Here is a 14,471-nt window from a genome sequence, read left to right as displayed (position 1 = left end):
TTAAAATATTAATGCCTATGTAAATATTTTTGTGTGTTACTGAGCATAAAAATTACTCTTACGAAGCTCATAACGTTAGGTGCCGTTGCTGGCTTTCACTGTAGGTTGCTTAAGTGCGTTATTGCAAAATTCGGCTGAGAACCGCGGGCCGCGCGAACACTTGACTCGGGCCTCAGTTTGACGACGACAACTATAGAGCTTTCTACAGTGGTAAGCTGTTCTGTTTATTCGTCGTTTCATTGAGTACGATTTGCGAGACAATCAGGACGTTAGTGTTCAGAATGTTGGCAGAGCTGCTCTTCATTGTATAGGAAGTGTGTGGGACGCGTCTGCAGCGCGACTGTCGCCCTACTTCCGCTGCCAGCGTGGTGCGGGGCCCGGCCACTCTCCGGTGTGCTTTCACCAGCCCGGGGTAGCGTGCCAGCAGGCGGGCCATCAGGCAATGCGTCCCATCATCGTCGTCTGACATCGCTGCCAGAGGGGAAATGGTGTTCAAACACTTACGGGATCAACTGAGATATCGCACAAATCATTTTGACTGTAATAAGAATATGTAGTGCGGTGGCCGTGTAAAAAGGCGAATGGACGGTAGATGGAACAGCGCTGTTGTATTGTATTTTAGGAGAGGAGAACTGACACATGATGATTTAATGGACGTGTTGTTGTTGTCGTCTTCAGTCCTGAGACTGGTTTGATGCAGCTCTCTTAATGGACATATAACCTTAGAAAACATACTAGATCGAGATGAACGCTTATCTATTAAGGTGTGGGGAGTAGTCTCTCCAGCAGTGGATCCCATTTTTATTCCTGCCTCTCAGTTGCGTGTAAATTTTATGCCACATTTGACTGCAGTGCAAGGCGTTCCAACTTTTCCTCTTTTTCCTCTTTTTTTCTCTCGCTTCGATGCTTTATTTGAATGTAATATAATTTACTACAGGAGTAAACGGTATTCGTTAAGTTAACCCTTACAAATTACAATGTGAAATCTTACAAACAGTCATTAATTTAACGCCCGACATCATTATATCAGTTGTCAATCTTACTGACATTCACCAACAGCCGTGTATCTTAAGATCTTATTTTATTTTGAAGGCTACCAGTTTCAGCACGTCACTAAGCCATCTTCAGGCCCCAAATGCATCTCTCCAAATGAACGAAAATGTCGTGAACTCAATCGTTACAATTGTGCTTCATTCGAAGACTTGATAGCAACTGAGTAGATCTGCAGTCCAAGAACGTGCTCGAAGCGAACTCTGGTGCAGTTTTCTTCACTGAACGTGAGCTTATGCAGAAACACCTGAAACTTATGTGTAGAGATAGACCATACAAACCTGGAAATCACACTGTGTGTGACACGCGTAAATTTAAGAACCTGTCAAAACACCGCAGACCACACAGTAAATAGATGCTGGTAAGCGGTACATGTACCTTCTTGCTGATATTGATGCTCACAGGTACGCAAAGCAAATGAGACAAGGGGGCTTACAGTCCAGTGACAACAATGAATATTGCAGCACTTACATTTAATTATTATAGTATATTGTGGAGGAAGATCTTCCTAACCTAATAAGAGATTGTGTAGTTGTAGAAGATAAACGATGAATTGCAACGTTCGTGGATCTTAAGAAATCCTGTCCATCCAGGATTGTATTGCATCCTGCTTGTCAGTTTTTTTTTCAGTCCAGTAGCAATCTTGGTTAGCTATCCGATGCAAATTACTTCATTCAAAACTCCCTATGTTTGAACTCTGAATTACGTTACAGACTTCTGTAGCAAACGGAGGTGACTCACTAAATAAAACATTTACGTGCATCACAACTGTTAGGCAATTTTTTGTCAATGGATATGACCTATGCTCTTTCCCAATCGTTCGGAACATGTTTGTACTCAAGAAAGCCACGGAAAATTAAGAGGGGAGCTAGTCTATTTGCAAAATCTGTAGGAAAATGACGGACTACGCTGGGCGCTTCGACCTTTGAGTTTCAGCTGCTTTCCAAGAACGCTACTGCTGATTTCATTACCACTTACCTTGGAAGCGTTTTTTTGCTGCGAAATTTCGTCGTCATCATTGGTAAACATAAGTTTTAAAGACAGATTACAGCGCTGGCCAGAGAGGCCGAGCTGTTCTGGGCGCTACAGTCTGGAACCACGCGATCGCTACGGTCGCAGGTTCGAATCCTACCTCCGGCATGGATGTGTGTTACGTCCTTAGTTTAGTAAGGTTTAAGTACTTCTAAGTTCTAGGGGACTGATGACCTCAGAAGTTAAGTCCCATAGTGCTCAGAGCCATTTTGAACAGATAACAGCAAAACGAAATACAAATGGCGACTTACGTCATTTCATAGATGCTTAGGCGTGCTGTCAGCGTTATTTTTTTATGAGTTCTGGCTGTTTGATTTTTGCCTGATGAGACGAGAGGCCATGGAATACGAATTGGTTCACGTTTGCTGAAGCGTAAGCGTAAGCGTGCGCTGCGCCCTTGGTGCCTATTTCTGACTTCTAAAATAACTTCCGGCAGATAAACACTTCGTCTGATTCGAAGAAAAACCCAGCAGACCTTGAATGTGGATTTAGGAGCAGGGTGTCTCAGCAGTCGCTTCGTAAATGCTGCATGCTGCTTGACAGCGCTGCGAGTGGCAGACTCCCTGCGATCTACAGTGCACTTAGCTTCATTTAATATAAGGTAAAATATTTTATTTAATCCTATACTTCCAGACTAATACTATAAATTAACAATTTTGTTCAGAAGTTCCATTCAGTAGAAGTACCAGAGACAAAATTTTCATAGTCTTACACACTGTTGCGTCAAGGGAAGTGGTATAGGTATGCGTGTTCAAATATGTAAACAGGCAGAATACGGCGCGGCGGTCGGCAACGCCTATGCAACATAAGTGTCTGGCGCAGTTGTTAGATCGGTTACTGCTGCAACAATGGCAGATTATCAAGATCTGAGTGAGTTTTTAACGTCGTGTTACAGTCGGCGCACGAGCGATGGAACAGAGCATCTCAGAGGTGGCGATGAAGTGGGAATTTTCCCGTGCGACCATTCAACGAGTATAGCGTGAACATCAGGAATCCGGTGAAACATCAAACCCCTACATCGCCGCGGCTACAAAAATATCCTGGAAGAACGGGACCAATGACGGCTGAAGAGAATCATTCAACGTGACATAAGTGCAATACTTCCTCAGATTGCTTAATTTTTCAATGCTGGGCCATCAACAGGTGTCAGCGTGCGAACCATTCAACGAAACATCATCTATATGGGCTTTCTGAGCCGAAGGCTCAGTCGTGTACCCTTGATGACTCTACAGCACAAAGCTTTATGCTTCGCCTAGACCCGTCAACACCGATATTGGACTGTTGATGACTTGGAACATTTTACCTGGTCGGACGAGTCTCGTTTCAGTGCGTATCGAGCGGATGAAAGTGTACGGGTTTGGAGACAACCTAATGAATCCATAGACTCTGCATATCAGCAGGGAACAGTTCAAACAGGTGGAGGCTCTGTAATGGTGTGAGGCGTGTGCAGTTGGAGTGATACGGGACCCCTGATACGTCTAGAGACGAATCTGGCAGGTGACGTATACGTAAGAATCTGTCTGATCACCTGCAATCATTCATGTCCATTGTGCATTCCGGCGGACTTGGGCAATTCCAGCAGGACAATGCGACCCTCACACGTCCAGTACTGCTTAACAGCAGCTCCAGGAACACTCTACCGAGTTTAAACACTTCCGCTGCCCACCAAACTACCCAGACATTAAATTTATTGAACCTATCTTGGCTGCTTTGAAACGTGCTGTTCAGTAGAGATCTCCACTCCCTCGCACTCTTACGGATTTATGGGCAGCCCTGCAGGATTCATTGTGTTAATTCGCTCCAGCACCACTTCAGACATTAGTCGAGTCAATACCATGTCGTGTTGCGGCACTTGTGTATGCTCGCGGGGGCCCTACATGATATTAAATAGGTGTACCTCTTTCTTCGGCTCTACAGTGTAGGTGATCAACAAACTTTAAACTATCAGCTGGACACAACGACTGACACCCTTCAGCGCATATCAAAAGTAGGCAAACGCAGCATCGTTTCAAGAGTTATTTTACGATACGTAAATGTCTAATGACATGTGCAGGATGGGAAAAGTAAAATAGACTTGGCAGATATTTGTAAAAAGTGACGCTGGATTGAACCCTCTTAATAAACTTCACGCAAGATGCTGGAAACAGCTACGATTGATGTCGTTTCGCATCGTACTGCCGTGGCTCCTTCAGTGTCTGAGAATTATTTGAATGCATCTGACCTTTGAATTTGCGGGTGAATGTCGCATGGGGGGGGGGGGGGGGGATAGAGATAGATAGATAGATAGATAGATAGAGAGAGAGAGAGAGAGAGAGAGAGAGAGAGAGAGAGAGAGAGACGGCCAGGAGATTGCACTACCTCTGCTAACTGCCATCTCCTAACCGAACTCTACATACACTCGTGTCGAGGTAGTCAAGGTGGTACGTATTTTGCTGAATCTTGCTGAAAATGTTCATACAGGCGATCATCTTCCGTGAGTTGATCCACATGTGGATTAAACAGTTTCTCGATACACCGGTTTGCTCTAACTACTATGGGACTTAACAGCGGAGGTCATCAGTCCCCTAGAGTTAGAACTTAAACCTAACCAACCTAAGTACATCACACACATCCATGCCCGAGGCAGCATTCGAACCTGCGACTGTAGCAGCAGCGCGGTTCCGGGCTGAAGGTCTAGAACCGCTCGGTCACAACGACCGGCCATCGGTTACCCTTAACAGTTTGCTAAAGGAATCGTGTTACGATGCGGCCGCGAGATATTACGTACCAATCACATGTCTCGAGATTATGCAGCGTTTCTTGAAAAAATACTGATTGGGAGTTCCTGACGCATCAGGGCGCACATTCTGCGAGTTCAAACCCTGGCTGAATTCAGGAATCTCAAGAAATCAAACTCAGGATCGGATACTACGAGTTTAGTTAATCAGAAACCACTGGCAGAACACACTTCGCGGAAGTTGTCTGGAAGCTATGACTCGGGCCGTACAGCAAATTTATAATGATACAGATGCCCTTTTTGATGTTTCGGGACGATGATTTCTTGATTCCCACTTGGACAGATAAACTGCATTGCAATTTTATGGGACTTCCTTTCAAGCTTTCCTTCAATCGAGCAATGTTTTCTGTTGTTAGAACTCTCTTCCGATAGTCAAGATTTTTAGTAGCTACAGAACCCGTTTCACACCATTCTGCCACCAAGTTTTGCATTGCAGTAGTTTTGATAAAACATTTACACTCTTAGTCTTACGCATATAGTTATTCGCACGTATTCAGCGAATTGTGCTTCACATAACACTCCACAATGGGCACGTGCTGTTCCCTTGTGAGCACCATTTTCTGTTTAATGCAACTGGTCACTAAACAAGTCGGCCCTACTCGCTCAGACGTAATGACACAGCGAGATACTGGAGTCAGAGCATGCGGGAGATGCGCATGCGCAGACATGTAACAGCAAGCAGTTGGTGCATGGGAAAGATGGTTCTAGCATTTCTGGGATGGGCAGTTGTGCTGTTCATTAATAAGGGCCAATTTCACGTCCTTCTTATGCACAAGTTTCGTCTGCTAAGAGTTCGTCAGGCGCATCTTCTCTGGTGTTTCAGCAGATATTTGCAGTTTCGGTTTTGCATTATATAGCTGGAGTCAGCACAAACAAACACTGCTCATCACGTCTTTCATTCGACGCGCAGTGTCGACAGAAATCTTCGGTTTGTCTCCCGTCGGAAACAAAATTATTTTTAAAGCGAAATTTTACGCGACTGTTCGACGGAGCGGTATCTGTTTTGTCCGTATCTATTAACTGGGACTAGCCTCCGGTCCACTTATACCAACAGTTTAGGCGCCGTGTTGTAACAGCGTTCCTGAGTGCTGAAGCTCCTAAGCTTTACGTAAGATTGCCTGTTTTCAGGACTCAATTCCTTTAAATATCTTGTTGCTCACTCTTCCCGATAACTAGATAATACATATTACCACGATATCTCGAAAGTAGGACTGCACCAGAACTTCTGAGTTGGTCATACTGTTGCCCACATGATGCCAAAATGCGTATAGTCGTCGTAGCTTCGTTTGACACAATCTCTCCTCCTCACTTTCGTTTCTAATTTTATTTCACTATTTATTGTGCGTGATTTTTCTCTTGTTGCCAAAGCCGTTCAGAGGCACCTCGGCACACGTTTCAGTGCTACCCTATCAACTGATGGGGATTTTTGTATATGCACCTTGGGGTTTCATTGAATGTTTCTGAGACTAAGATCTTTATTCACGTAGCTTTTTAATATGCCCCACATGCCCTTAATTTCTATTAGTAGTCTGATGAAAATTATAGTGGAGACTAAAGTTAATCAAATATGTAGGTAGATATTATTTCTTCTGTCCACTGTTTAGTTGCATTTTATTACGTTTATTACATGTTTTTATTTATTGTAACTGTGTGTGTTTTCTTGCCATTTCTACCATTGTGGACCTGCGCGAGCGCACACAGTCGATTGGTGTGCTTAAAACTCTGAATGGGCGACAAATTACTGGATCCACTAATATTCCTGTACATAATATGGTTTGCTTGACATTACACATGTTTCAATAATTGATATGTAATTGACCTCTCGTTTTTATTACATACATTTACGTAATCCAGTCTGGTGCACCGTGCAATTTTATATTATCATTCCAGGTTTAAAGGTGGGTGTATACTCTAACTACCCGTTTTATGATGATCACTTGCTATCTTCACTATTAAATTCATGTAAGGTAAAATATGCATGCAACTAAAATAGAAAGCTGACTTCATAGCCGCGTCCGGCCATCCCGATTCAGATTTCCGCGATTTTCCTTAGTCGCTTAAGGCAAATGCCGGGATGGTTTCTTCGAAAGGGTACGGCCCCTTCCCTCCCCAAATCGATTTTGTGCTCAGTCTCTAATGGCCTCGTTGTCGACGGGACGTTTAGGACTAACCTCCTCCTCCTTACGAGAGGAACCTGATGGCTGGGTCAGTCAGGGCAGTAAGCAGTAAGGCGGGTGCTCGTTTTAACAGGAGAGGCTGTTATATCCTGTCAAGTGAAGTCCATCGATAGCATACTGATCATGCTGCTGCGGTGGTGGTATGCAGCCTTTGCTCACGAACGGGCAGACAATGTCCGTGGAGCGACCCCACTGCTCGCCACACTCACTGGCAGAAACTTGAGGCGCTGCCAGGTTCCAGACAACTCCCAGCAATGTGAAAGCAGCAACACGCCACGGCAGCTGCCGTCACCTCATTCATCCTTGAAAACAATAAGAATTACTCGAGCATTAAGCAGAGCTGTTCGCTAAGTCGAAATCAGCGCGTGAAGAAATAGTGTCAGGCAACAACAGGATGGGCAATCAACTAGAGGATGACCGTATGAAATGAAATGTACTCTTCTTCTACATAGATATAGGTCTTACAAATGTGGGAACACAACTCCTCGTCACAACAGAGCAAGTTCGCTGAAAAAGTACCCTGTGTGATCAGAAGTATCCGGACACCTGGCTGAAAATTACTTTAAAGTTTGTGGCGCCCTCCATCGGTAATGCTGGAATTCGGCGTGGTGTTGGCCCACCCTTAGCCTTCATGACTGCTTCCACTCTCGCAGGCATACGTTCAGTCAGATGCTGGAAGGTTTCTTGGGGAATGGCAGCCCATTCTTCACGGAGTGGTGCACTGAGGAGAGGTATCGATGTCGGTCGGTAGGTCCTGGCACGAAGTCGGCGTTCCAAAACATCCCAAAGATGTTCTATAGGACTCAGGCCAACACTCTGCAGGCCAGTCCATTACAGGGATGTTATTCGTAATCACTCCGCCACGGGCCGTGTATGGTGAACAGATGCTCGACCGTGTTGAAAGATGCAATCGCCACCCCCAATTGCTCTTCAACTGTGGGAAGCAAGAAGGCGCCTAAAACATCAATGTAGGCCTGTGCTGTGATGATTCCATGCAAAACAAGGGGTACAAGCCCCCTCCATGAAGGACACAACCACACCACCGCCTCAGAATTTTACTGTTGGTCTACACATGCTGGCAGATGTTCACCGGGCATTCGCCATACCCATACCCATACCCTGCCATCAGATCTCCACATTGTGTACGTGATTCGTCACTCCACGCGTCGTTTTTCCACTGTTCAATTGTCCAATGTTTAAGCTCCTTACACCAAGCGAGGCGTCATCTGGCATTTATCGGCGTGATGTGTGGCTTATGAGAAGCCGGTCGCCCATGAAATCAGCCTTCTCACCTCCTGCCTAACTGTCATAGTACTTGCAGTGGATCCTGATGCAGTTTGGAATTCATGTGTAATGATATGGATAGATGTCTGCGTACTACCCATTACGACCCTCTTTAACTGTCGGCGGTCTCTGTCAGTCAACAGACGAGGTCAGCCTGTACGCTCTTGTGCTGTAGGTCTCTCTTCACGTTTCCACGTCACTATCACATTGGACACAGTGGACTTAGGGATGTTTACGAGTGTGGAAATCTTGTACGCAGACGTATGCCACAAGTGACACCCAATCAGCTGACCATGTCAGAAGTCCGTGAGTTCCTCGGAGCGCCCCATTCTGCTCTCTCTTCGGTATCTGGTGCCTTTATCGGATGACTGAAGTATTACAGCTGTAGCCTGTAGCTGTCAGTATTTTCATAGTCTCCTGAAAGTAAAATATTTCTTACTGTTCAGTTTAGATTCCGTGAATGACAGAAATACGTATTTGATGTGAGTGCTGCCTTTTGTCGCTAGAACAGTGAGAGACTGTCCACGCCCTGACCCATTTCGTACTCCGCGCGCTGCGTTGTTGATTGGCGGGAAGAGGTCGCGTGCTGAGATGGCGCGTTGCGCCGGATCGATAGCCGGGGCGCGTGGTCGGAGGTCTGTGGTAGGTGGGGTAGGCAAGGAGGCGTTACTAGTTGCAGGACTGCCAGCATGCCGTACAGGTTCGGCCACTACGACATCAGCTGGGTAAGTACCACGGGGCGCCGTGCACGTGGGGCTCTGTGTCGTCCGCCAACACTGAGTCATGCCTCCCGTTGCCACACGGGACAGTGTTATTTCGGTCTGTTTTGCCAGGTGCTGCATCGTGCCAGCGTTCTACACAGGTACTCGAACACGCCCGCGAAAATAGTTGCAGCAACATATAATTGTTTCGCCGGCTGCGGCCTTGTCACGGTGAAGGTGTCGCAGCAGTAACTCGGACGTAAGTCCCCTCTTAATCAGATACGGTTTCCGTCCAGTTACCGTATGAGTCGCGTTGCCATAGTATCAGTGGACCTTCAGAAAAAGCTATTAGATGCGCTTTGCAGTTGTTCCAAGGAGTAAAAGCGAACTTAGACTGTTTTAAATCATGGAACAGGATCTTTCCTTTTGAGATGTCAATCTTGGGAAGCATTGAATGTAATACAGAGTAAGATAAATTGTAGTGGCAACAGAGGATTGTAACGGACAAAGAACTAATTTGCGTATATAACATCTGCCGTAGATGACTGTTTTAAACCATACATTTGAAATGAAGACAGTAATTACGGACGTGACTGACTGTATTCTACGCAAATTTCAAGTGGTTCTCAATCTTGTGGTTAGTAGAAATACTTCTGTAGTTGCTACACTTAGGGGGCTAGTAGATAATTACTCTTGGTAGAAAGACGGATGCAATACTACAAGCACCTAATCAACTTCACTAGAACCTGCCGAATTTTCGAGTTGAAAGACCGGTAAATGAGCGTTGCAGTATTTGCCTGGATAAACTGGGGGTACACATTGCATGTATATCAAGAAGTGAAGAATGTAGCTTTCTAATTTTAATTGCGATTTAAAAACAGGTTCGATAGGGGAACTGTGGACAAGCTCAATACAATAACAGAAAGAAATTGAATGAAAATACGTAGTACTTCACATTCTGGCAGAGAGTAGAGGTTATGTACAAGCTCCTAGCTATCTGGTTCCATTTCTGATATGGAACGAATTAGAACACTGCACGGACTATAGTTGTAATATTTTTATGTCCCCCAGTCAGTAAAGCTGTTTTACATATTCATAGCGAGAGATCACTGGGAAGCGGCTGTTCATAATTTTTTCTTGGCTTTTATCCCGTATCATCTTCTGGGTTGACAAGTAAATTTTTCGGATAGGATGTCTAGTCATATTTGCGGAAGGGTATTACGGTTCGTAAATATCAAGTATAAATAATTACAACAGTATGCCAAGCGTACTTTCTAAACGCAAACTTGACATCAGGACCGGTTCGAGAAATTTTTCACGTACAAGCGACTTGTCATCCCCCCCCCCTCCCCCTATTTCCCTCCTACAATTTGACCCGTATCAGTTTTCGCTATTAATTGTGCGCACTGAACACAAATCCTGCACTTGGGGCGCCAAGCTGAGAGCGGTGCCCAAGAGCCACTAGTAATACTGTGATGCGGCCTGTACTAGTCTGGAAGCTGTGACGCCTCTTGCGCCCCCCCCCCCCCCCCCCCCCACTTCACTCCACAGCTTCGCGCCCCAAGCGGCAAACTACGTCTGCTGTTTGGTACGGATACATTGTCACGAGAGATGACTCAGGCAACAATACGTGAGCCTCCAACCTGAAGCTTAGTCACATACGATGTAAAGATGTAATAATAATGAAACTTAAAGAGATGGTCGGAACTTGTAAAGTTTTCTTGCCGTAATGGTAGAAAGCAGGTATTTCTCAAAAAAGACGGACCCAATTCAATTAATTTTCACTTCGTGAAATATAAATTAGGTGGATTTTTCTGTATACGGATGGAAACAAGAAGTTACGAACTTTAGAAACACAGATTACAAACAAGGGCAGCCGTACCGGGGTAGGGGGAATCAGATGAGGTCGGCTTAGGGAAAGGGAAAAAATAGACTAGACAATTGTTTTTATCTCAAGAATAAATTTTAAAAGTTGGTATTACTCATTTTTAACAGTGTCTGAACTGAACTTTCATATGGCTACTTAAAAGTCGCCATTCGTCTACCAAAATATTAAAAATACTCCATACCTTACAGGTCTTGACTCTCTGCCGCCCCCCCCCCCCCCCCCCCAAAAAAAAAAAACCATCGTATGAACGCCCTTGGCTACCAATGTTGTTGAATATGCCCCCTCCTGCTGCACCGAGCGAGGTGGCGCAGTGGTTAGCACACTGGACTCTCATTCGGGAGGTCGACAGTTCAATCCCGCGTCCGGCCATCCTGATTTAGGTTTTCCGTCATTTCCCTAGATCACTTCGGGCAAATGCCGAGGTGGTTCCTTTGAAATGGCACGTCCGATTTCCTTCTCCATCCTTCCATCCTTGTGCTCCGTCTCTAATGACCTCGTTGTCAACGGGACGTTAAACACTAATCTCCTTCTCCTCCCTCCCTCCTGCTGCGGGGCAAACAGCCTAGCTTTACAGCGGTGCTCATCCCACATGCGAAGAATTGTGTTACTAAGTTCATCACAGCAGTAATAAGATGTCGCAGGCCTGCCAGAGTAGCAGGTGGAGTTGGAGCGCGAAGTGCGTCTTTTACGAAGCCCAGAAAAGAAAATTGACGTGATGTAAGATAAGGAGAACTCGGCGGCCAGGACGTACGAGCCAGATCTTCTTTTCCCTTGCGATATGTCCATAGTTCAGGAAGTGACTGATCAACAAATAATCGGACATCAAATTTTCTGTTCAACCTTCAGATCTTCCCTTCACCAGTGGTGAGTAGATTGATCATATCCAGTTCTTTCATGAAATAAAAATTAATTAAATTGGGCCCATTTTATTCAATAACCCTGTACATTCCTGCCAGCGTCATGTGTAAGTAGGCTGTTTAGGTTTTTTATATTGGTAACGCCACGTAGCGCTCTGTATGAAAATCACTGGCTGTGCTGTGTGCAGTCTGTGACTAGTTTGCATTGTTGTCCGCCATTGTAGTGTTGGGCAGCTGGATGTGAACAGCGCGTACCGTTGCGCAGTTGGAGGTGAGCGGCCAGCAGTGGTGGATGTGGGGAGAGAGATGGCGGAGTTTTGAAATTTGTAAGACTGGATGTCATGAACTGCTATATATATATAATGACTTTTGAATACTATTAAGGTAAATACATTGTTCGTTCTCTATCAAAATCTTTCATTTGCTAACTATGCGTTCATCAGTTTGAATCTTTTATTTAGCTGGCAGTAGTGGTGCTCGCTGTATTGCTGTAGTTAGAGTAACGAAGATTTTTGTGAGGTAAGTGATTTGTGAAAGGTATAGGTTAATGTTAGTCAGGGCCATTCTTTTGTAGCCTATTATTGAAAGTGAGATTGCGTTCCGCTAAAAAATATTGTGTGTCAGTTTAAGCACAGTCATGTATAATTGTTCAAAGGGGACGTTTCACATGGTCTTGGGCGAAACAATCGAAGCAAACCATAGGCAGGATAGCAGGCTGAGTGTGATAAGCATTCAGGCACAAATACAGGTATTTTTTACAACAGCTGTATTAACAGAATGGCATCAGAAAGTTCAGAAGCCTGGCGTACAATGTGGTACACAAGTTTTCTGCGTAGTCATATATTTATATTTTGCCACTATGCATTTCAGTGGTGCACACCACCATCAGGTGAAATGTCATTTAGTTACATAGCTTGTGTTGGTGAAGAGCACTGACGCCTTTTCCCAGCAGCAGACCAAGAACAATGTTGCGTCTTTTTTTGGGGCAGCAGAATTATAAAAACTCGGCATTCTGCTACTGTCCGATGGACGTTATGCTTACACTGTCGTTTCAGAGACAGTGTAAATTTAATGTTCAGTGGAAAGGACCTGCAACAAGTAGCAGTGTGCAGACCCTTTAGTAGCTGTACTGCCCCTCAAAAGACGTAACAGCCAGAACGTTATGACAGCTGACCTACGATTTACGGTAAACTCGTCCAGGAGACCGCAGCGTCATCTGGCGAGGAATGACTGCTCGTCAAAACACAAATACGGTGTATGCAATGTCAGTGAACGGCTGTCGGTGTGTATAAAGGAGAAGACACGCGATCCATCCGAGTTTGACGTTGGACAGGTTACGATGACCCTGAGGCTCGGCACGAGCTTTCTGGAAACTGCACGACGTGTCAGGTGTTCGAGGAGTGCTGTGGTGTCTCCAACAAGAGAAGAAACCAAGGTGAAACCACATTCAGACGTCGTGGGGCTGGGTGGCCACCCGTCATTACAGATGTCGGACGTCGTAGGCTGGGCAGACGGGTAAAACAGGTATGACGGTGAACTATGGCGCGACTAACATCAGACTTTAATGCTGGGCAGAGTACAAGTGTGTGTGTGTGTGTGTGTGTGTGTGTGTGTGTGTGTGTGTGGTGTGTGTGTGTGTGTGTGTGTGTGAACACACACAGTGCACCGAACACTCCTAATGATGGGCCTCCGCAGCTGACAACCCATCAACGTGTCAATGTTAAAATCACGACATCGGCGACGACTGAAAGGACACTGGATGTTGGAGCAGTGGAAGAGCGTTGCATGGTCTGATGAATACTGACAATCGAAGGGCGCAAATCTGTCATCTTCCAGGCAAACAGCTCTCTGAAACCTGTACTGTAGGACGGAGACAAGTTTTCGGTGGCTCCATTATGCTCTGGGAAACAATCGCGCGGTCATCCAGCAGTTCTGTGGAGCTCGTGCAAAGTCACCATGACGTCAATGAGAATCGTCTGCTGGTTGCATGCCACGTACACCCCTTCATGACGAAAATGCTTGCCGACGGCAGTGGCATTTTTCAACCAGCTAACGAACCATGTCACAAGGCCAGGAGTGAGATGGAGAGTTCCAATTGATGTGCTCTCCCCACCCCCCTTCTCGCAACTCCCCAACAGATCTGAATCGGATCGAACACACCTGGGATGCGAGTGAACGTCAGCTCATCGCCCCCCTTCCCGAAATTTACTGGAATTGGGTGACTTGTGTGTGCAGATACGGTGCCGGCGCCGTACCAAGGCCTCATTACTTACATGCCACAGTTCGTGACCGCTGTTAACTGCGCCAAATATGGACATACAGCCTAGTAGGCAGGGGTTCACAATGTTCTGGCTGATCAGTGTACGTTGCCTGTGGTCTGCTGCTGCTGCTGCTACTGCGACAAGACGTGAGTGCTTTTCACTAACACCAGCTATGTAACTAATCTACTCTCCACCTGAAGGTATTGGTAGCAACCATCGCAATGCCTAGCGACAAAATAAATTACTGACGCAGAAAAAATATTTCATTTGTATTTGTCAACAGTCACAGCACTCGTAATGCCGTCGTTTATGGACGAAATATTAATAATGTGGTATAACGGCAATTGGAACAGAGACACAAGCTCATAAGCTAACAAAGTGTGCCATATTCAAGATATACTTAGTTGAAATAATATTAGAGTCCTCTAAAAGTGTTTGCATGTGT

The 14,471-nt window shown here is 45.4% G+C and overlaps 1 protein-coding gene across 4 annotated transcripts in view; it reads left to right on the top strand.

The window, feature by feature from the left end:
• LOC126359655 (calpain-A) overlaps positions 1-14,471 on the top strand; it is a 573,819-nt gene that overhangs the window by 424,045 nt on the left and 135,303 nt on the right. The window contains exon 1 of one of the 4 annotated variants that reach the window (XM_050007651.1): positions 8,961-9,044. The exons of the other annotated variants lie outside the window; for them this stretch is intronic. Coding sequence (XP_049863608.1) covers positions 9,009-9,044 — 36 coding nt within the window. The 5' untranslated portion in view covers positions 8,961-9,008. Of the gene's footprint in view, positions 1-8,960; positions 9,045-14,471 lie in introns of those variants that run through there. 4 annotated transcript variants of the gene reach the window in all.

The sequence above is a fragment of the Schistocerca gregaria genome, chromosome 1 (genome assembly GCF_023897955.1).
Source record: "Schistocerca gregaria isolate iqSchGreg1 chromosome 1, iqSchGreg1.2, whole genome shotgun sequence".
In the NCBI taxonomy this organism is placed as follows: domain Eukaryota; kingdom Metazoa; phylum Arthropoda; class Insecta; order Orthoptera; family Acrididae; genus Schistocerca; species Schistocerca gregaria.
Note: the sequence above shows the minus strand (reverse complement) of the source record. Positions and strands in the feature narration are given on the sequence as shown.